Source organism: Triplophysa dalaica, chromosome 19, assembly GCF_015846415.1.
Source record: "Triplophysa dalaica isolate WHDGS20190420 chromosome 19, ASM1584641v1, whole genome shotgun sequence".
Classification (NCBI taxonomy): domain Eukaryota; kingdom Metazoa; phylum Chordata; class Actinopteri; order Cypriniformes; family Nemacheilidae; genus Triplophysa; species Triplophysa dalaica.
This window is the reverse complement of record NC_079560.1, coordinates 12180451-12204884: the sequence shown is the minus strand read 5'-3', so window position 1 is coordinate 12204884 and position 24434 is coordinate 12180451. Positions and strand designations below refer to the sequence as shown.

At 39.9% G+C, this 24434-nt stretch overlaps 1 protein-coding gene across 4 annotated transcripts in view; it reads right to left on the bottom strand.

Annotated features, from left to right (window-relative positions):
• tenm2b (teneurin transmembrane protein 2b) overlaps positions 1 to 24434 on the bottom strand; it is a 107942-nt gene that overhangs the window by 37730 nt on the left and 45778 nt on the right. For all 4 annotated transcript variants that reach the window (XM_056731894.1, XM_056731896.1, XM_056731895.1 and 1 more), the window contains 2 exons: positions 17617 to 17842; positions 8322 to 8560 (listed from right to left, as the gene is read on the bottom strand). In XM_056731894.1, the coding sequence (XP_056587872.1) occupies positions 8322 to 8560; positions 17617 to 17842 (465 nt within the window). The remainder of the gene's footprint in view (positions 1 to 8321; positions 8561 to 17616; positions 17843 to 24434) is intronic.

Here is a 24434-nt window from a genome sequence, read left to right as displayed (position 1 = left end):
ATGACTAAAGAAGACTGTGGGATGGGTTCTCTCTGTGTTGTTTTTTGGGTGTATTGTTGGGGCTGTAGGGGGCAGGGTTGATTAAATAAAAAAAAAATAAGAAACAACTGAACCTTTAAATATCACAGAATAACATCTTAGCATCGCAGTATTATAGTAACTGTGGTCAACATAATGAGATTAAGGTCTGATTTTTGAACAAAGTGGAAAATGAATGTAAATTTCATCCTCAAATATTTATTATTTTATTTTTAATTATTATTATTTGACCGGTATTTATGCCTTGTGTTTATGACTGTATACATTAGTCATTTTGTTTATATGTCTATCCATATGGAAAATGTCTATCCGCATTGTTTATATTACATGCGTTGTTGGTTTATATTTGCTGTTATTCTGAAGAGGTGCTAAACAGTATTTAATTTTTCTAAATGATGACAGTAAAGATCTATTCTATTCTCTACAGCTGGGTACAGATGCAATTCTGATATAAAATAAGTTTGTTGTACAGCAGCAGGTTTTAACCGGTTAGCCTCGAAGAAATTTCATGATATAAATACGTCAACATAAAGTAAATCACAGTGTAATGAATTTTTAAACAAGCCAAGTAATTTTAATAGTATGTTTACAGCTTTTCTTTGCAGCAACTGTGTTAACAAGGAATACGTGTGTAAGTACATGATTTTCAATTAACACTAACAACAGTAATAGCAGAATAAATAAATACAGTAATAAAAAAATGAAATGCAGCTTAAAAATTTCCATTGCACTTAGTGCACTTAGTGAAAGACACTCAGAAAGTGGCTAAATATTTTAGGAGAATGTGGGTGTGGTTAAGGGCCATCCCCGCATGCCCTCAGAAGGATAAAGGGTGCATGTTGGTCTCACGTCTGGCCGCATAACCATTAGTTGTTGCTTTGCACTTTTGCTTGCTAATGAAATCGGAGAGAGATCTTCAACCAACTAATTTTCAGTCTATGCAATAAGCATTAATTATTAAGAGGAAATGTGTCCTATGTGAAATTCATGAGACGCCGCATCTAACTTTACGTAATCTCCATGTATAATTCACCTCAGGAAAAATATTACCTACGTAAGACACGAAGATGGAAACAGAAACAGGGTGAACGAGGTAGAAAAACAAGACGCACAACAAAGGAATTCCCTCGTCTTGCGTGATTAAACCCGTCTTTAGTTTGGAGTTCTGTTCGGCCTTAAAAGCACCAAGAGAAAATAAAATGTGTGTCTCTACCTGACGTGAACCACAATACTGAGTTTGCTTTTGCTGAGCTCTATCAGCTGAGTTGGTGACAGCAGCATTGTAAAAGTGGGCGTACACTTTTTTCAAACTCTTTGAGTTACCGTTGAGGCCTCCGACCGTCTTTCATTACACAAAGGGACTATGACTCTGTACTTTATACCCAAGACGAGCTGAGGCTTTAAAAGGCGTGAGTGGAGTTTTGAGCCTCGGTCCATGAGGGGCCCTTAAAGAGTTCTGCTGTATGCATATACAGCTGCTGTGGTGATGTGATTGCCTTGAGCTAATGCAGAAGAAGTGCTGACCTCAGACAGCCATTCAGGGGGGTCATAATATACTGGTATAGTCAATAACGGTGATATTAAAAACTCTCATTATCAATAATGTGATAATTCTGCACATGATAAAAAGCTTAAAGTAACAATACAGGGTTTTTAGGAGGATCTGTGGACAGAAATGCAATATAATATACACAACCATTTCTTCAGAGGTGTATAAAGACCTTACGTAATGAACCGTTATGTTTGTAATACCTAAGAATAAGCCATATATATAAATACAGAGCGCCCCTACATACATTGAATGTGCCGCCATGTTCCCTGCGGTAAAAAGTTGATGGTGAAACACAGATCGTGCTCTACGATTCGGAACACATGTGACCCGCGGATAAACTATTCGTTTATTTATCATTGAGTAAAGAGTAAAACGCGCTTTCATACAATATTAAAGCGGTTCCAGAAAAACAATGAAGCCAAAACTGCTCCGTCACAGCTAATATTACAATATATCTTAATATAACATAAAAACCAACGCTACTCGCATACTTACTACAGTACCGCGGGTCCTAATGCAATTGGCACCTGTTTGTGTGACAAAACAAAATGAAGACAAAACAGAAGATGAATTTGATTTATAGCATTATTTGTTCATAAAATCACCTAAGTAGATATAATGGTATTACTGTTGTAAAAAATACAAAAGAACAACGGAGCTGAGGCACCAGAGTTTTTTTTTAATATATATGTTTTGTATAAAATTGCATGTTTTGTCATGTTTGTTTTGTACACCCAAACTGTACATTTGCAATCTACTACTAAAATTCATTAGACATCTTTTTTTACAGTGCGAGCACTGGGGTGTGGTGGTCACAGGCGAGTCAGCTGATCTTTTGATGAGCTCATGGTTGCTGACTCACCTCTGACAGCCTGATAGATGTTTGAATATATAGGACGGAGTCATCGGTCTCTAAAGACCTGAAGTCATGTGTGATCCTTTGTTTTTGTGTTTACAAACCTGGCAAATCTAGTTTGATAATCCAGAGTCCGGCACCCTTAACCATTCTGTCACCATCTGAACCTTGCTTACTGCTCTAAAAAGAAACGTCTGGTATTTGCCCACCGTTTAATTATTTATCAGGCCTGTGGTGTTGCATTTATACCCCAGAGGGACATGTATGGATAAAACAGGCTGGTCTCTACAGGCACCATTCCAGCGAAAAGCAAACAAATTGCTCAATCCGAGGCCGCTTTGAAGTCCGGCTACAAACAGTGGGAGGACCAGAAGGCAGCGAGATGGCCGGTGATCCCAGTGAGCAAGTAGCTCACCGGGGAACGGTCTAGAGCAGGGTTCCTCAACTCTTACCCTGGAGGTCCGGAGCTATTCCTGGATCTCTGAAGCTTCGTCTGCGTCTGCTCCTCTCTGTGTCTGTGTGAATAAAAACACTAACAGCCCTGTGAGCACGTCCCCATGGAGCTTGCATGTACGTACACACGCGCTGTTGCACCTCAATCAACCTGACGCAACCCATCCTCACTTCACAGCAATCTTCACCTGATGTTACAGAAGCCCTGTTTAACTCTGTCTCGGATTGACCAAGAGAGATTGAATGACTTTGCATCTCGCCTTCAAAAGACGCACATACGCCCGATCAAGATCTCGTTGAAAGTGAAAACGTTGCCGTCTTTGCAGCTGATCTCCTTCAAGCGTGTGTGGCTTTGATGTGTGGTTCGATTTGAGGTGCGTGAGTTCTTCCGCTATGAATATAGATGCAACGCTACACTGGACGAGGGCTCCCCGAGGGCCGGCTCTATCTGATTACATCAGCACAATCTTGACTGTCGACTCAAAGTTCCATTCTCTAGATATAGAGTCGTCCCAAAATCCTTTGCGCCAAATCTGGGAAGGATTCTGCTTGAGGCGCGCAAGGTCTGCGAGTTTAAAAACACACACAAACCTTCGTGAACCTTGAGCGTGGGTTTGTTGAATGGCATGACGAGATGGATCTAATCTATTCCACTCAGCTTGTCATATACACGGAGCACAACAATCACTCCGCACAGCATAACCACACACACGTTCTCAACTCTACAAACACGAGGCTTTGAGTGACAGCGCTTTCCATCCCAGATTTAGAGCGACAAGAGGGAACACGTGATCTTTGACCCGCCATCCGCGCAGATATAATCAAACCCTTATTTCGTTCCCCGTCACTCAGCGAGTTTAATATTAAGCAGATGTCAGAAAAAAGGGAATAAAGGGGAACGTAAATATAAAAGTGAGAGTAAAAATGAAACGTGTCATTTTAATCAGCTTCAGGCATGTACGCTCGGTCGTGTCGATTTGAGTTCAGGCGGACGGCAGAGGGCTGCGAGTTAGAGATTGGCTGGCGAACGTATTATCTCAGTGAGACAGAATCTCCAGCATCTCGGAGCGTGTAGGTGTGTGACTGATTGTTATGTTTGTTTGCGTACCCATGCAGGCAGGGGGAGTGTGTGATGAGACTGGTGGGTCGAGATGGTGTGCGTATATAAAACAGGCAGGTGACAGTTAAAGTTCATGCTGGCAGAGAGCTCAGTAAGTGGACAAATGACTGACATACGGTGTGCTACCATAGACCTGACAGAGAGTCTTGACCTGTTTCCATAAATGAGTCGCTGTGAGATTGACAGGATGCTGGGATGATGAGTCATTACACTTTCTGCTCACTCATTCTGATTCTCTTGAGAATTCTGTTCTCTTGAGAATTCTGTTCTCAAGACATGAAATCCCAATTTATGTATTTTCTTTACACATGTTTTTTGCTGTGCATGATTCATTAGTCTGGGAATCCGTTGGCATCTCACACTTTGATTTGCTTCACACTCAGAAAGTCACAATCTTTTTCCAAAACAGTTCTAATATTATTATAGTTTTTGTAACAGTGACTGGAAGCAAATCTCTGGTGAGCTAGCTTGTTGACAAGCTCTTTGTAAATATTCTACATTGAAGCCGTATGAAAATACATCTGCTCCAAGCCACTGAAAGAAACGGATTAAGCGGGTGTAATGACAGAGAATAAGAGCTTGTTCCATGACCCACATATTGTGTAAAATGCCACGTCAGCACGACCTTAAGGTTTGTTATTGTCAATTAGCATTTTCTTTAGATGATCAACTTTTCATTGTGTGATACATCAAGTCTGGTGTAGACTTACATTGCATTTATGTAGAGAGTTTATAAGAATGTTTGTCGCTCAACATTTGCATGAAGTTGAGCAAGTCTGAACTTTGTCAAGGTGTTAGACATGCCCACTTCCTGTCGCCAACAGTCACGCTAGGCTACCATTGAAATAAATGACATCGCCTTGCTTTGTCGATGGGTGTCGCTGGCAGTCTGAACCGGGGTTAAGGTGTTGTCACTTTTTCACTTTTCCCCGAAGGAGATAAATTATTTACGAAACGTGTTCTATAGAGCAGTTTGTCCGTTCAGGGCTACTTAAGAAACAACATGGTGAATTCCATGTAAGGTGACCCGCGATGAATGTAAATAGCTCATTCCAAGGTAATAAAACATAACGCTTTAATATGTAAGGTCTTTATACACCTCTGAAGACATAGTTATGTAAATTATATTGCATTTCTGTCAATTGATCCTCCAACAAAGAATACAATGGGCCTTTAAGAGAAACAATAATCAGCAAATATACAAATTATGTCTTTTTTGTGAATTGATCCAGAATCTAATAAAACAATGCATCAATACATCATTTGACCCCGCCAACCCATTCATTACAACATGTTATCTAAACGAAAATATATTTAATTCTTCAAGAAAATGTATTAACTTTCTGCCTTTGGAAGACCTTTTCTTGAATACTGAATATTGTTACACCCAGTAACATCAATGGTTGCCAACTTTTCATAATCTAATAAAAAAAATCCAAATGCATAAATTCAGGTCCCTCTGAATATTCAGTTTCTTTCCAATATGTACCACATTATGCAGGAATAATGCATCAAATGCCAGTTTATGTTGCTTCTACACTACACTTCTAATAAAAGGAACAAATCTCTCTCCCTCTCCTCAGGGAATCTGGATCATGCAGACAGCACTGAAGGCTGGCTCTCATTTAACTCTTCATTACGACTGATGTTCGAATGCCCAGAATGCCACATACAGTACTCAGCTCTCTGCTGTGTCCACTCATGCAGCGGGTGGAGAGGGGGGGGAGTGGGGCGGTTGATGGAACACTTCACTTAGCCCTCAGACATCCATCATTTATCTCCCCTTCTTTCATCTGCTTCTTTCATCCTCTTTCACCAATTAGTCCAGATTAGTCACAGTGGCCTTATGGCAGCCACTGTACCCCATGCAGAACCCCCACTCTCGCCATCCCTCCAGCATCAGGACCACAACACCTGTCTCCTAGCAACCTAGATTCAGATCTCAGGCAAAGGATGCAGGTTCAGAAATGAAAGAAGAATGACAAGAAATAACAAGCATCCAAAAAGGAAAATACATGAAGTTGATCTTAAGGGTTTTAATAGGGGGATGTGGATGTAAAAAAGACAAACCACTGGATTTGAGTGTTTTAAATTTCTAAGAATTTTGGGAGGGAAAAATTAATGTGTGCAGGAATCAATTGGGTGACATATTTCTGATGCACATGTGTTTTGAAGCTGGTTTTATATCACAATATCAAATATTTAACACAAAATACAGTCAAAAGAATGTGAGTGGGATTAAACCCTGGCTGGCGGCATACCCCGCACACTTCCAAGTGAACGAGAAGACTCGCGGCTTTTAGTCTGTGATTGTGTGCGTTGAAGTGCAGGACACTGTGTGAAGTGAGGTGTAAACATTGTAAGTACCTATGTGATTCAGCCAATGAACAGCTCACTGGGTGGTTAAATCTCAGTGGAACAGACACACATACACGTATTTACAGTCCCAATGTTGGCACAAAAATCTCTGAGGTTTTGAAAAAGTTCATAAAACATTTTACAGGCCACTGCATGCAAGATATACACACAAATGCATTCTCATTCAAAAACACAGTGCCACAACAAGTACCCTGTACAAAATGTGTGTGGTATATGTGTATGAGAGAATCTCTGAAGCCCCTGTTTACTTACAGCGTGAATGTGTTCAACACTTGCCCATTTTTTAAACAACAACTAAGTCTGACGCAGAACAATATAGATCACACAAAAATCTCATTACAGCTCCCGTTAAATTAAATGAAGCTGTGTAAAGTAAAAATAAAAGCACATGACATTTTGTTGCCATAAATGTTGCTACCATAACTAAATTGTTGCATTAAATTAAGTAATTGCATACGAACACTAATTTGTGTGAAATATGTTCTCAAAACCGTCACGATTCTTCTCCTAAAGAGGACCGAGATGTGGCTTGCAATCACCACCATTTGCTCAACAGAGGGGTGTGTACTGTGGCTCTAAATAGTAAACAAAAAACAAAAATAAAGCCAAACACAGCTGCAATATAAACAAAGAAAAACAAATGAGACAAACTTGTGGGAAAATGTGAAAACTATTCGAGCAAAAAAAACAGACAGTTTTTTTTTTCACTGCTTTGTAAAGGTGCGACTCTCTCACAGACTGGCACAGACTCGAGGTGTTTGGTGACATTTACCGTCGACTGTGTTTCTGGAAACGATCCGAACCTTATCGGACTCCGCACGCAGACTCTCTCTCTCACAGTCTGTGCCACCATTCCTTACCGTGTGAGTGCAAATCTACACAGCAACGAACGCTTCCAAAAGCACGAAAATACACCAAGAAATGGGATGCGGTTCTCTGATGAAAGTCTTACCTCAAATTCGCATGAGGACACATCAGAAGTCTCGACAACTTGAGCTTCTGTGCACAGTTCTGATAAGAACTTACCCTAACTCTCTCTTTCTGTTTCAAGAAAAAACAGGAACGCTCAACTTGAAACTAAGAAACGCTCCCTGCAGAGAGGAGCCTTGATAAGACCCAAGCCGTCTTTTCCTAAAACATCCGAATCACAGCTCATATCAAACGGCAGATGAATCACACGCTGCCGTCTGAAGTAAACGTCCGCGGTCCGCACGCTGCGGCTCCTTCCGCTTCTCTGCGTGGGTATTTGCTTTGCTGCAATTGTACCACAACAATAACACACATCAATGGTTTATCAAAGACGCTTTGAAGCGCTTCGTTCTCCGTGATAAATGTCATTCTTCTGAGCCAGTCATCTCAGGGTCATTCTTTGAGCTTTGAAAGGCCAGGGTGTGCTAGAGGACACACTGCACTGGCCAGCAAACTCTACGCTAAATGCGCGACAATGACATTTAAAGAATATCTAATTAAATTAATTGATTTATCGCTCCGTGCGTGCGGAGTTATTGTTTAGACGGCGATAAATGATTCATCAGGGATCCGTGAATCTGAAGTTCAGGACCTAATTATGTATATCTGAATTTTAAAATGTGATTTAAATAACAGTTTGTATCATGATTAATCATTTTAAATTGCTCAGGTTAAATAAACTTTCCTTAAAGGAAAGGAATAGTTCACCAAAATATATTTTTTTAAATGTATTATTTATATTATTATATTTTATTATTATAGGATATTATTTAATATAAAGGAATAGTTTAGCATAACATGAAAATTCTTTAATACTGAGTATCATTTATTGTTATTTTATTCTATTATTATATAGGATATTATTTCAAATAAAGTAGTAATTCACCAAAATATGAAAATGTCGTACAAAATGCCGTACAATGAAGTGATTTCCTGAAGGAAGGAGAACATACCTATCACGTAGGAGAGCAGGATGGCCAGCAGCACAGCGGCTGCGATAGCAGACACGGCGGCGCATTTCCAGCTGCAGTACTTGGAGGGTTTCTTCAGCTTGAAGGAGCTCCTGGAGAAGGTGTTTCTGGGTAAAAGTCGGGGCGGGGGAGAGTAGACGGTACCGCTGGTCAGGGGATAACCAGGCGATGAGCTGCTAAATAGAGGAGTGCTCCCAGACGGGGTCTTAAAGAGAAAGTGCCTACAAGAGAAAAAGAGACCAAGTCATCCACCAAACTAATGTTTACAGCACTTTCAAATTGAAAGGAATATTTTACCAGCAAAAAAAGGATGTGTTGTTGTTTAGCCACCATCATGCCATTACAAACCTTAAAACGTCATTCCTATGTGTAACATAAAAGGAGAAATACTAAAGAAAACTGAGGTTTGTGTAAACTATCTTCGCTTTTAAACTGAAGTGATAGTGGCAACGGGAATCCTTATTCATTTCCGCCCCCTAAATGTTCTGCAAATAATCAGTACGCCTTTGGCTCTACTTGGCTTCGATAAATCTCATAAAAATCTATGCTTTAATGATCTGAATGACTAAAAAAGTCTGTTCGGGTTTGTTTAATGGCTAACTCTAGCTAGTCGGCTATTTGTTTCGTTCACATTTTCGTATTAACTACACACCAGTAACTCATGTCGTCCATTTGGTTCTGACCGTGCTGCAGTGTTTCTAACTAACAGGAGTTCAATTTGCACAATAATGGCTTTAAATGAGCCTCATTTAACATAAAGCCGGTCATTTAAAAAGCGCTAGACATTAGACTACTGCTTTGTGTTCCACCAGTGACGACTGAATGCATCATAAAGACAACACTGATCGAGGGGTCAGCAGACAGAATTGATTTTTTGGTTGCCATTAAAACTCTGCGCTTGGTAACACTCAGCAGGATGCTGAATACCAGAGCTCTGAGCACGCTGAGCCACAATAACCCTCTATACAATCAAATAACTTTAGATGATCAGCATAACATGGAAATAACATACAGTACGAGAAAAGCAGTTAGTTAAACTTTTGTGTCTTCATCAAGTATGTGTGCATGTGTGGAGTGCTCTGTCATTGCTGTGATGCCAGATCTGGTTGCCGTGGTGCACAGTCAAGGGTGGGCCGGAGGAGAGCGAGGGAGGGATTTGTGTATGTATGTGTGTGTGTGTTTTGGGAAGAAGGCAGATGGGACAGGGATGAAAGCCGACGACAGTTGACCAGGCGAGCTTTGATGAGCGCTAGGTCTGGCTCAGACTGAGGTCCGATGCTAAACCAGCCTTAGATCTTTGTCCATGTGTCTTGTTCAGGACAGGAGGTCCAGCTTGACACCAACAGGCCTCTCTGTCACCCCCCTGCTATGCATCCAAACAGCTCCCTGCTGCCCACAGCCAGAACCACCCGTGAGCACTGGCCAACAAGTCAGCCTTTCCACAGATCTGCAGCTCCTCCAGCTAGCTTACAGATAACATTTATATACTGTAGCTCATAATAACAGCTTTACTTGAGCGCCGACTTCCCTGGGGTTGTGAAATTTGAGAGAGTTATAATATAAAAATGAAGCTATACATTTTGCATGTATTTATCAGTTCTATATAATGTGTCTAATATAAAGTCACTCTTTTAGAGTCTAATACATAGAAGTAGGCTTTAGCAAAACCACTTCTTCACTTCAAATACAAGATTTGTGATATAATGGTTACACCGTGTATACGCCGGACGCGACGCAAAACTATAAAAGACAATAAAATGCATCAGAACTCATTATCATTTAAAATATTGTCCACAATAGATACAGTACCAGGCAACATAAAAACCCCATTAACAACAAGCCGTTGTTGTGTCATGCTGGTCGTGTCCGACGTAGACACGGCGTCAAACAAGACTAGGCTAATTTTAAATGTAAGCAAATCGAAAACAATGTTTTTGACAACCTTAACAGCCTGCGGTCAGAATATTCTTTCAGTGTTTGTTAAACACCTACAATTTCAAAGAGTTCTCTAAGCTTAAGCCAACTAAAGTAGTAACAGGTTGTCAATGGCACAGTCAGCTTCCTACAGCACACACATGTGGGCCGCATTCAGAGCGGAGTTTTAAACTGCATTTTTTGTACAAGCTGGACGAGATCTGTGAAGTGGGTATAGAGAAAAATCTGTCATTCTCTCCTCTGCTGCATTTACTCTGTGTGTTTGTGTGTGGCCTTGCACTAACAGTGCAATCTCTAACTGTGCTTTCATGGTCCGTCTGTGTGGTGGACATGTTCCGACTCAAGGTTACTCAAGACCTTACTCTTCATCTAAAACATGCCTGCAATCTGTATTCAGCTCAAAACACACAGCATAGCATTTGAAATGAAACCAGCCTCCATAGCAGAGGCATCACGCGTCTCAACAATAGCATATGAGAAGCCTCTCCAAAAAATAAATAATGCAGTCAAAAATATATATTTCAAGACCAGAAAATATCCCAGAACGCCTTTGAAGTCGAGCCATTACTTAATCATAAGCTTTGACGGACGTGTTAGATAAATCAACTTAAGAGAAGCGTTAAAGCCAGACATTGGGGGCCATGTGAATAATCGACCCTCCGGGCTAAATTACATTAGACTGCTGCGGAAGGAGAGAAGATGAGGGATGTGTGAAAGGGAGAGTTAGTATAAACCGAGAAAGATCGAGAAGGAGGTAGAAGGAAGCGGCCAATAAAAGCATTAGAGTTGTAACATGTTGATACAGTGACCCGCAGTCATTAACCCCTGCGCTATTGCTACAAGGTAATGAAAACAACACTTAGGTTTAGCTCACTCACACACATACTGATTAATGAGCACACATACAAAGAGAAAGAGAGAGAGAGAGACCAGACCCTGTGGCAAACTCACGTCTGACATCATCCTTCAAGAGTCTGACGGACTCTAATTGCAAAATGGCAGGGACCAGCTAAACTAATTGATATCCAGTGTTATTGTTATTTAGTGGAACTTTGTGTTCTTCACATTGAGGTTTTAAGGGTATTGGGTGTAAAGTAAATATACAGGAATTGAAACAGAAAGACAATTTTGTAGCAATGTGTATCAGAAAGTGGATTCACGGGGAGTGGAGTCTGGCTTTACCTGTCTTTTAAACACGACCTTGTGCAATTGTTTATGGCTATTGGTTAAAAAGGATGACCTCACAGCAGATCAGAAACACTGATCAGACCCTTTGGTACGAGTGATCAATGAAGTCACAAAAGTGCAAGTCTGCACATGCTTTAAAGCATTGGTCACCAACCTTTTTGAACCCATGATCCCCAACCTCGGAATTGTTGAAAGGCAAGATCAACCACTCAAAACGTTTTTGAACCTCCAGCTTGAGGTCTTTTATTGAGCCTATAATTGTGGGTCTATTTGGATTACTTGAAATTCTTTGTTCCACTTTTCAGATGCAACCAAGCAAACTCTGTAACATGTAGAGTTGCCACTTTCAGTGTGCTAAAATGAGGGGAAAACTCCAATTTAAACACCAGTTCAAGGACTTTATTTCACACATGACAGCTTGATATTAAAACGAGGTTAAGAATCAGTTTAACAAGACCCTGATTATTTAGGTATTTACTGTGTTTTATGATGCATTTATTTGGTTTACTTTTATTAAGTAAAGACATTATATAGATGAAAATGTTACGAATAGGCTCTAATCATAACAATAACAACATCAATCATTCATTTAAATAATTTATCTATTTACTTTTTCCCGTCTAGTCATTGCTTGGTAATAATTATCGGTTTTGCCCCATAGGTCTGACAATGTAATATGGAATGGATTATCATATTAGGATAATTTAAAACATAAATAGGATGTCAGCAGGGACGTCATCTTCCGCATGAGATAGTACTGAACTTCAGTGTACCATCAGTGACAGACCCGCGGATCATTCCCAATTACAACTTTGTGATTAAACCGTCGATAATCAACATTACTGTTCTCCTGTATCTGTATCCTTTCATTGTGATAAAAGTTCAATAAACAGATTAAGTAACAAAAAAGAAACGTGTAGAATCATACGATCTTCAAATCTTGCAAAATGCTTAACAATTACTGGAATTCCAGGTTGAATGCACATCCATCCATCACTAAGTATTCCAAATAACTCTAGTGGGTTTATAAACATCTTATGATGGAAAAAAAGGTTTATAAGACATAAAAGAATACATTTAAATTTTTTTTAGAGAAAGAATATGATTCAAGAGGTTGATGATAGTGAGCATTAAATCCGATTTACATTTCCCCATGGACGCAAATGGTTTGAAACCCCGCCTAAAACTTTTCCTAATGCATGTTTTTTTGGACGTTTGTACTGTAAAGAAAAAAATTTGGCGTCTTGTTTAAGCAAATAAACCGCTTGTGCCAATCACAGGATGCACGCCCTACTGGGACATCTCACCAGCCAACAATCCACACCATGCAGCGCAAACAGAGCACGACCGAGAAACGCGGCAATAAGCGAAAACGAGACAAAGCCGCAAAAAATCTCACTTTCACAGTAAACACCTTTTCTCCGCTCCTGTGGGAGAAGCAGATGGGGCCAGAGCAATTAACAAGCAAACAAGAGATTTACCAGAATGAAAACAAACAAAAGCATCTCGCAAGGTCTATTAGTATTCCACACAAAAATATAAACAGTCCAAAAAGTCCAAAATGTTTCGCTTAATTGGAATTCAAAATCGGTCACAACGTTTTCGGTTTGGTGTTGAACATCATTTACAAGGTTAAAGTGCTTTGTGGTTTGCATGTAATGACTAAAACCCAACGTTTCTTCATAGATGTGAGCCTATTGTTTACCGGCACAGAACCAAAAGATAAATATCTTCGGGAAGCCTAGCCAACCAGAAGTAGTTTAATGCTGGAGTCCATTGAAAGGGGCTATTGAAAACTTTCCCTCACATACACAGACACAAAAGCAGGTCATTCATCTACTGTCTCCACAATATAAGACGCCAGATGCAACAGTGCCTGTCAAATACGTCCAACAGAGAGGCTGTTACATTCTATCCACTGTATTCTCATCCGTCTCCATCTAGTAAAGTGTGTCTAGATAAGAGCTATTTCATCCACTTAAGGAAATAATGTCGCACAACACGTCTCCATTTTGTTCCTTCTGGGAATTGAAGTTTCCACGCTTCGGCCATCTAGGGTAAAAAAACGAACCGGCGCTTCGACTTAGTCTTATCGAAAATTCATTTAGAGTACATAACCCCACCGCACAGTCTACGCCGCTCAGAGACCTAATGTAAATTACTGCTCCCATGGTATTAATACATGCTCCGAGATATTAAAGTCTGCTTTGTGCATTATGGAGCATTAAGGCTGGCGGAGGACAAAAACAGTTGTTGATAGCCTAGGATCTGAGCCGGAAAGTTGACTTTTTTCCTCTGTAATTTCCTTCACAAGTTAGAGGCCTGTTAAGGGGATGACAAGTCATGTGCGGAACAAGGGAAAGAAATGACATCGGCGTTTCAAACAAGCCCGGGGGGAGAACGACAGAACGGATAAAGCAAAGAAAAAGACAGCGGGCAGACACAACCACTTCCCTGACGCTTAATAGAGCATCTTCTCCCATTTCCGTCCACTAAGATGGAGCGCGCCGTCATTAGCTCCAGCTCAGGGGGGCACTGCAGGAGTTTTAGCCCGAGCAAACCACCTCTAATTGGGCTCTGTCTCTGTGGCAGGGCCGTTTTTTTCTGGATAAACACTTGTTTCTTCAGCACGAGGGTAAAAATGAAAGGCTGTGGAGCAGAGGAGAGTTCTCAGAGCTTAAGAGTTCTATCCTTTGATATGGTCCTATTGACACACTCGCAAACATACTGATGTTTGGACAGTGACATGTTCCAGAGGAAAACTGTAATATTTTTATGCTATTTCGAGATTGTTTCATTAATCTAATTATACATCTTTAATCTAAAATTTCTAAAATGTTTCCTTTTATCTAACATTATCTGTCATTCAATTCACAAAATTCTGGAACTTATTCATCCTATCAAGAGGAATAAAACGCAAGGAGACAATATACATAAACTGACAAGATAAAAGTTTAAAAGTATGGAGTTTACAAACTTGTTTCATTTGTCTGTGTTGTATTACTAACTCTGTTGTTGCGTTTACATTACATTTTTCAAATGACCAATTTTTTCACAGCTCTTATGCATCTTTGGATTCTCTCACATTGCTGTTGGATGACTTCTTGTCATTGCTGAGGTTTGTTTCTGTTAAAATTTAACACACACTGGACTTGAACTTTTTTATTTGATTTGTCTTATAATAAATGATTGTTTATGAGGTTGTCTTTTCTTGATGTTCTGTAGTTTTATCTGTAACTTTGTATTTTAAAATTTTGTTATGTTTTTTTTTCTTTGTACAGCACATTGGTCAACGTTAGTTGTGTTTAATAGTGCTATATAAATAAATTGAAATGCCACAATACATGCAGAAAATCCTGATTAAAGGGAACAATGGAGTGGTCTATTCATTTTCCATGTCTGTAAATAAAATAAATACAGTATATAACATAATTATTGGCTACATAGCACAAATATTAAATATAGTTTGTTTAAATGCAGGGAGCCACTTTATATTAATAATTTCATATGGCTTGACGTTTTTTTTCCGAACAGGTAGCTGCACTACTTCAAATTGTAGGCGCGCACACACATCCAAATAGCCATAGGACAGAGAGACACATCAAATAGTAGGTCAAATCACCCCACCAACCAACTCCCCTCTATAAAAAAATAGAAGAAAATATGGCAGAGCTAAGAGCACCTCTAAATTGCCTCTGTAAATACCCGGCAGTATTAATGGACAAAACGGTGAGAGAAGTGCTGGCTTTGCACTTTACGACAGACAGGACTGTCTTACAGACAAAGCAATATGAGGTAGAGGGTGTTTGAGGTCACGTCCATTTGCCCTGACAGAAGTCATTATAATCTGCAGGTTTGAAGTATCAGAGGATTGTGGGTAGTCCGTCCAACGTCTGGAGGCAGCATGATACGTTTGAAGGATGTGAGAGTGTGTGTGGAATATTTAACCTTAGGTCCATCAAAAATGGACGAGGTGATGAACTAGGATGCAGCTGCACGTTGGGGTAAAAATTATATTCGTAAATTCTCCAAATTCCTGCCTGCCGTCCCACCTGGGTCCCCCCAGACTCCCAACCGCTGAGATAGTTCATCTCATGTGACAGCTGCGCATTCCTCACTTTCTGTGACTCTCAACCAATCTGTCACCATATGGCCTTGTTCTCCTCTCCCTGCTAGCGCTCTAGAATTCAAAGCAGAACTTCTCGTATCCCGTACGCGCTGTTGCAGCCCTGCTTTGCATGCGTGCCACCGCATGACCTATTTTTCAGCCGGTGCTCGCATCGTCTGAAAGGGAGTGTGAATTTTTTTCTGGGAGAGAGAGCATCTGTGTGGAGTCTAATGATGACTGGTGGTGATGGACACGGGGCCCTATTTTCACAATCCAAGCGTATGGTCTGAAGCGCAGGACGCAAGTGCACTCAGGGCTTGTCCGAATCCACTTTTGCTAGTGTAACGATGGGAAAACGGTCGGCGTGTCTGGGCACATGGTTTAAACGGGTTGTCACGATTCTCTTAATGAGTAATGGGTGTTTTTGGGGCGTAACGTGCAATAAACCAATTAGAGTCTCATCTCTCATTACCTTTCAGAGTCAGTTGCGCTCGCGCCATGGCGGATTCGTTATTTACACGACTGACTTTGTAGGAGCAAAGACTTGACGCTTCTCCACAGAGGAAAGGCATCTAAAGGACAAGCCGGATTTTGATCTTTATGTCCACAATAATCATCTTTTACATTGTACTCTATTTTTTTAATATTTGGCATGTTTGTGTACTGCTGCACTTACCTCTGTTTAATAAATAAAGTAAAAAGCGCATTGTGGACCCGCCCAGAGCCGCATTTTCTACTAACATACTCTTTACATAACAAAAAAATATTGTGCCATTGATTTTAAACCAGGTTTGAGTTGGTCTATGGCGCAGTCTATTTTTAGCTCCTCAAAAAAGCAAAGCGCCAACAATACGCCTGAAACTCTTTTTTTAGACCACGGCCATGGAGGCACAATTGAGCGCAAATGCATTTGCTGTTTAAACAATTCAGCGCAGGACAGGAAATGAGAACTGCGTCGGGCTGAAACTAGCAAAAACCCTTGCGCTGCGCCTTGTGCTGCATATCGCCGGGTGTATAATAGGGCCCATGTTGTGTGTGTCATTGTGCATTTATTTCCACGTGGCCTCAAGTTGCTGCACGCTGCCCATGAATTCTGTGGCGCATATGTGCGTGCCAACGTGGTATTGGACACACAGTATGCTGTTGGGTGGAGTATCAAAGGAACTGGGTTGTGGTGTAGGTTCACCTGGTGAATAAAACATCTGAACGAAAGGGGGATGGGAACGAAAAGAGAAAAAGAAACAGACACAAATAGAGAGTGTGTCTCATAAATAGTGCATATGGCATTAGAGAGGAGTGTAGTTGAGTCAAGGGGAGAAACCCTCAAGCCCTGCAAAAGAAATACACTACATGAACAAAAAAGACAACAATAAAAATACAACCCACGGAGACGCAGCAGACACATCTCAGTGTGACAGAATTCAGTGTGTGTGTGATGGGGTGTGACTAAGTGTTCTGGGAGGGTCTCTGGGTGGATGCGTGATAGGGATTGTGTCTTTTGTGTTTGAGACCAGGGTCTAATCACACATGCAAACATCCCAAAAAAGGCTCATTTATTAAATACCAAGAATTTACAAACTCAAATGTGCATTGTGCAAGTTTTACCATTTAGAAAATGCATATTGCAAGCACAATTGTTTCTTGAAACAAAAAGGGAGTCAGGGAGACTTTTTTGAGTGTTCATTTGCATTTCAGACTTCCCTTTCAAGCATTTATTTTAATATAATTGTATTTAAAAAAATGTTACATGCTCCTCAAAGATAATAATATATTTATCTTTAGAACAATCATAATTAGTTTTATGGTATTTAGATTACATTATAATTCTAGATTGCAAAGTAAATCGTGTTTAAAAATGTAATGGACAATATATTGTATAATATTGTAAAATTGTATTTTTTTTATAATTTTAAATCAGTAGACACACAATACAAAATGTTGGTTGTTCTGAATCGCTGATCGTGTCTGAATCACACCACGTAAAAAAAGCAAACAGTCAGGCAATGCTTTGAGCCATGCTAGCAGTCAGGCTATTTAAAAACTAACCGTGTCTCCAGCGGGACACTGCTGTTAAGAGCCCAACTGTCCTGGAGCTGGACGGATTCAGGGGTGGAGGGTCCATCCGTGGGGGCCGCTGCCGGTGCGTGGCTTTGGGGGTTCCTGCGGCTGGACTGGGAGCTGCGGTTGAGGGTATTTGCCAGCGACTGGTGGTGGTTGTGTGGTGGGGGCAGAGGAGGTCGAAGCGAGGTATGACTGTGATGACTGGATGCACCTGAAGGTAAAAGAAAAAATAGCAACACTTGTGACATACAGTTTGTAATTCAATACTTCAATAAAAGCAGTTGTCATCTGTTTATTGTATAGAAACTGCGCGTGAAAGCTTTGGATTTGAGTACTGAACGCTAGAATGCAAGACATTTCAAAACAGAGAGAGGGATTTATTATGGATAATAAGATCTAAGTAGACACCAAAGGAAGATGTTGATCAAATCTATTGCTAGGAGAAGAAATAAAAACCTGTTTGGATTTTTATTAGGCTGAATTATCTGCATTGGAATGAAAGCAAACAATAAAGTTAAATGAAACATCATATGTTCTTCTAGCTCCTGACATGCTAAATAAACTTAAACATCAATTGAACATTTAGAATTTAATTCAGTAAAATACATAATTGACAATGGAGTGAAACATAATTGTATTACATGCACTGAAATATAAAGAATATTTTAAAGAGACAGAAGATCAATATAATCAACATAATAAATAAAACAAATTTTTAACATTCTAGAATAATACTCAATGTACTAATGCATCACTTTATTGCATTAGCTGAAAAACAAATTTATCATCATTTTGAAAAATTCAATATGAAGAAAAATAATTTGTTTTGATTTAGTGTTTAGGTACGCAAGTGTTCTTTTAATTTGCTTACAACAGATGGTAGTAGATTTTTATAATGCATTTTTTTAGCATTTCAGTCAATTAATAATAGAGACATTCAATATATCACACAGCAATAAAAAAAAGACTTGTCCCTTCCCAACAACATAAACAAACACTGTATTCAGTTTAACATATGTACCAATAGTCTTGAATGTTATCAGCTAAAAAAATGAAATTATCCCCACCGACTGCCTGGGTTTATTGCTGTCATATATTCCCCTTTATTTGTTTATTTCAACAGAACGGTCGGCCTTGCAAAGCTAATGCAGCAAATATGATAATACATGTTTCACACCATCCTCCACACCTCCCGACATCGCCGCATAAGGTCAAACGGAAGCTAATTTTTTCAGTGCCCTGTGAAAAGAAGAGGAAAGCAAGGGATTCAAAGTGCTTTTGTATCCCGTAAGAAGAGGTTCCGAGATGAAAGAGGATTTCAGACCAACGGGAGATCGGCTACGGTCTGAGGGCCAGGGCTGTGTAATCTCTCTACATGCAGTGTGTCAGAGAGCTCGAAAAACGGAGCGCAACAAACCTCGGCCGGGCACAAAGCCCTGCTCTCTCAGCTTACAGCGCCAGAGGAACTCTGTAGGAACTCTCCGGCTTTAACAAAGGTCCTCAAAACACTGGATTATCGCCCAATGACATGCCCATCAAAGCCGGCCCGGCCACTTTCCACATTCTCGAACAAAAAGCAGGAGGAACTTGTGCTTTTAATGTGTTTAATGCGCTGCCATGGCCGAGGCGTCGCTCTTTGTTTTTTTCAAGGCGACCTGGCGTTGTCTGCTGAAAATTGATGGGACAGCCGCAGAAGAAGGAGGCTCTGAATGGGCTGGTGTGACAGTGGCCTTCAATGGAGAAAAGCTTTTGTGGGATTGTGTTCACATGTGAGAACAGCGCACCGGGGGCCTCAGTGTGAAGTCCTGGAATCGGAGAGGGACAATGGGCCTCTCCATTACACAGAACGGGAAACTCGCGGTGCACAGCCGGGGAAGGGGGCTAAAGTCAGTACAGTAATGCAGAGATTACAGAAGCCTATGGCTATTAGTGCCGAGTTACGTGGGAGAGCTTCGTTCCAAAATCTCTCACTGTAAAGTGTGCATGCTTTGCCCGAACAGAAGGCGGAAATTAGGGGGTCGCTTTTTTCCTATTGTTAAGATATCGATTGTTGTACAGGGTCTGTACGAAGGCCTATGAATTTGCTGTCTCCACAAATACCACGACAATTTAATTTTAACACAAAAGAGATACAACAATGTCTCAATGATAAGACATTTTTGCTTTTGGAAATATTTTGAAACAACAATAATATTTTGGAATGAAAACACCTCTAAAATGAACAAGAGAAAAGAAGAAGCTGCTGATCAAACCCACATGGGGAAAGTCTCAATACAAGGTGCAAATCCAAGGCATTATGAACCATGTTTAGGATGAGACAAAGGAAAATGCAGAAAAGCTACTTTTTATGAAAGCATATACAGTCCATAAGAGCATTATTTCATGCTTTCCTTCAAAATTAGAAAGTTAACACAAGAAAAAGAATGTAAATGTAAAATTTCTCGACCAAGACATTGGGACAAAAACAGCTATAAATACAATAAAGTTTTACATTCGTCTAGTTTATAAATGTTGTCTGTTAAACAGTCCTGTCAGTCATATACTTTATGAGCTTTAAATAAAAAGCTTCAAGAAACAATTTCTTTCCCGACACCAGCATTTGTAAGGTCACACAGTCCACTCTCCCGCTCCTCCATTCTCGGCTCCCTCTCCAAAATTTCGGTTTTACAACACAAGCTTCATAATACTCGATTTACTGAGAAACGAAACAGCTGTGAAGCTATTCTGTCCTCCGCCGCCGACATCCATTTATTTCCCACCATCCTCCATCACTCTCTCTTTTCAAAAGGCTGTGTTTCTTTTTCTCAGAGCTTTCCGTTCTTCACCATTTAGCAGTGTTTATGAATAATTGAGTTTTGATTCAGCGAGAGAGCGGCGGAGGCAGACAAAATAGTCGACAAGCAAGAGAAGAAAAGCAACACTATGCGGGCTCGACACAAGGCCTGTTCGTCTGCCTTAAACCCTTTCCGCTCTGCCTGCTGGTCTTTATCTTCCTCTTAAAACAAAAAAGATGCATTTGCATTTAAAGCACATCAATGAAACCGAAGATGGAAAAATAATCTTCCTGTCTGGCATTAATGAAATATGGAAATTAGGCAAAAACATGTCATATAAAAGTTACATCTCTTGCCCGCCCCCAAACTGACACACTGACAAATTTTATCATGTTAGTTTTAGTTTTTTTAACAGAACCACAACATTTATGTTAAGCAAATGAAATAAACTTCTCAGGGCACCACCAATCTACACGGATATAATTATTTTTTTTAAGATAAAAGAACAGAAACGCACGGGAGAAGTACAGCAGTATTTGCGCTGGCGGGGTGGATGCGGGTGGATGAACGGAGCAATATGGGCGGGACGACAGCTTTCTGTGTTTCCAACGAATGGCACTGGTGAAATTACTGCAGCCAAGCTTCGCTAGGCTATAGGCCATGCCGTGACATGGATTAAAATAAATTGCCCAACATGAGCGGTGGGAACGGTGGAAAAACAATAGGAGTAAAAGCATAAATGTCAATTTGGAATGATAAAAGACACAATCTAAATGTGGCAGGAGGAGCCTGGAGACAGAGCGGCTGTAATTGAGCTCCGTGCTACAGAGTCGACTGTTTACAGAGAGACAGAGATAGAGAGAGAGAAAGAGAGATAGAGAGATGAGGTGTCATGATTGGTGGGCAACCACCTTCTGTCTTTCATCTATCCACAAACTAATTTGCCACGCACCACCCAGGTTTTTTTCCTCGCTCGACATATCTGGGCAGACAGTAGTTGACAACCAACAATATTTCAGTGGCTTCACCGAGTGGGTGTATGTGAACCTTGTCAGCAACATGTTCACAGTGTCATTCGAAGGTATGAGCACACCACATTTGAACAGGGATAGATAAAAATATCTAATGAAGTGATTACAGAACATATAAAAATCGTTGCGTGATTTTGGTTCACACAGACTTCCGAGCACATTTTCCTTACTGAGGGTGGGCGGCATAACCAAAACCCTACATATCATCGATCATTTATATCACGGTGGTGGTGAGAAAAAAGTTTTATATATTAAATAGCCATGTGGCGAAGTCTATTTTTTTTTAAATAAAACATGAACCTCACTTAAATGTATTTTTTGTCTTTATTTGGAGCAGAAATAACACCCATCTGAAGTCTCTCCTAAAGTCCTTTTGTTGGTTTTAAAGCATAGTTTTAACATAGTCAGGAATGTCTGATCAAAAAAGGAATTGCCACATCTGTCACGGTACATTTTCCTCATAAATTGGTATATGAAAATTAAAATATACTACGTTCTATAAGGAGCTATCTCTTCTCCATTTGTTGGGTATTATTACCTCTGGTTTGTTCATTTATATTCACAGAAATCCTACAAACTATGTTGTCTCTCAAAAACATGCATCTTTTTTGTCACATCTATCATTTTTTTCTCTTTTATATATTTTATATATTATGTATATAAAATGTTATATAAAATGTATTATTTTATATAACATGTATATATTTATTATATAATTCAATATATTGGCAATATATTCTTTGAGAATTAATATTTCAAGTTTTGACAGAAGATGTCACATATCCATAATGCTGGAATTGCCTTGTAATAAAATAAAAAGTAAAGCACATATATATCTGTGCAAAAAAGTGCTTCACAATATTTAACTCAAAATAAAACAAGACGTGACTGTAAATCCTGACAGGATGAGCCACGTTCAAAGAATTATTATAATTAATTTACACCCCCTTACATTAATATGACAAGTTGTGACAATGCTTGGCATCCATTAGCCAGCTAAACTCCACAAACTCACGTTGTGTGTAACATCACCCCTTAAAAACAAATTCTGTCTCCGCTTTACAATGCATGATTTAAGAACTATTTGTTGTTCTACCAATGGCAGTTACTATTTTGTATTCTGTTTGGGACACTTGTGATGCAGAAACTAAATATCAAGCCAGAGATTGTATTGTTTCATTAGTAATAAAGTGAGGTATGGTGAGTGAGGCTGCCAAAATTCTAAACACATTGTTTGGACAGTCAGACACTTGCATGTACTAGTTAGGAAGTAATAACATCCTACTCTGATTACATATTTATCCTAAACACATCCTTCACTCTTTCAGGAAAGCATCACAATTACATCTCATTATACAACTCATGTTTAGGTCCACTAATATATTGTTTCTTCAGACGCATGAGTGACATAAATGAAGGCACTTTATTCGTCTCGCGAAACTCTGACCAAACATTCCAAAACAAACCTCAGGTTTCCTTGTTAACGTTTCATTTTTTTCCCTCACAGTCACAACACTCCAGAAATAGTGAATAGAACAGCACAGAAACTGCATATGAATAATTTATTAGCGGCATTAGCAGGCTAAGAGGGAAGCTCTTTCCAGGAGCCACACGGAGGACTTAAAACTGGGTGAAAACAGGAAGACTCGACAGACAGAGGATGACAGAGGAAGGACACAGAGGAATCTACGGAAAGGAAACTCTGTGGCGGAGGGAGATTGATGGAACAGCCGAGGGATAGCGGAACGAAAAAAGAACGATCGAGTTGACAGGACGCGCGTTCAGCTCTGGTTCTCGTGAACGCCTCGCCTGCGTGGATGACACCTCGGAGACCGTCAGGCTTGAGCGCGACCCGTCTCGCTGCAGCATGATCGCACACATGCACGTGTGGAGAACAACATCAGTGCAGTCAGTGACTCTCCCTTCAGGGGTGGGAGGGACACGGATGCAGAGAGCATCGCTGCCACTTCAGTCCTGCTCTCTGTGTTCAACAACTTGTCTGTCATTGCTGCGCTGTATGATTCCATGACTTTTTATAGCTTTAACCTTAGACACTGCCTCGAGATGTTTTATTTTAAAACACTACATAGACATATGTGATATAGTACTAACCATATCAGGAATGACCAACATTTGTGTTTTTTTTTATATGGCGAATATTGGAGTATGACATTTTTGGTTCCTTTTCTTTGCGAGGTTCAAAAATGACTGTACTCTTGTCTATTTTATTAAAATATTTAAATAAATAAATAAAATGTGTATGTTTCTTGTACGGATGGCAAATAAACTGTTATAATGTCACATCTGACTGTGATGTATATTTCACATGTGTATTGGGGGCTATTGGGGTGAAAGGTGGTGACAATTTTAGGGGCCCCCACTGCCCTGGAGGCTCTCAAAATCCAACAGTTGTACTTTAAATTCACCTGTTTTGTAAATGTTAATACATGTTTTGTATACATGAGATTTGAATAAAATCCACAAAAGCATGCAATTGTGCGAAAACACTTTTCTAAATAATTGTAATTACCGCTCCCCAAAAATGGATAATGGTTTAGTCTAAAAGACAGACACATAGCTCGTGAACATAACCAATCAGAGTTAAGGCGGCAGCCAGCTCAGCTGAAGTATGTGTTTGTGAAGTTACATAGCAGGAGAAAGGGTGATTGAAAATGTTTCTGCAAAAATAAAAAATGTCATAAAAAGAAGAAAGCAACTCAGAGAATTGCTGTATCCAAGTCTTTTAAGATGTTCCTTAACAAGTGGGATCTATAATTCTCATGATGTTGAACGGAGACGGATTCGCAATATCCAGGGGTACTAAAATAATAACGCAGATGTGTAACTAGGTGCGTCATGCTCATGGAGTTGACTGTCCGCGTCTTACTATATAAAGACGTAACCATATGAACAACACAGAGCTGCTCTGAGAGTTTACTTCACATGGATTTCACTGTTTCCTGTGAGAAAAGCTATCGCACTGAAACTCAAAGGTCTT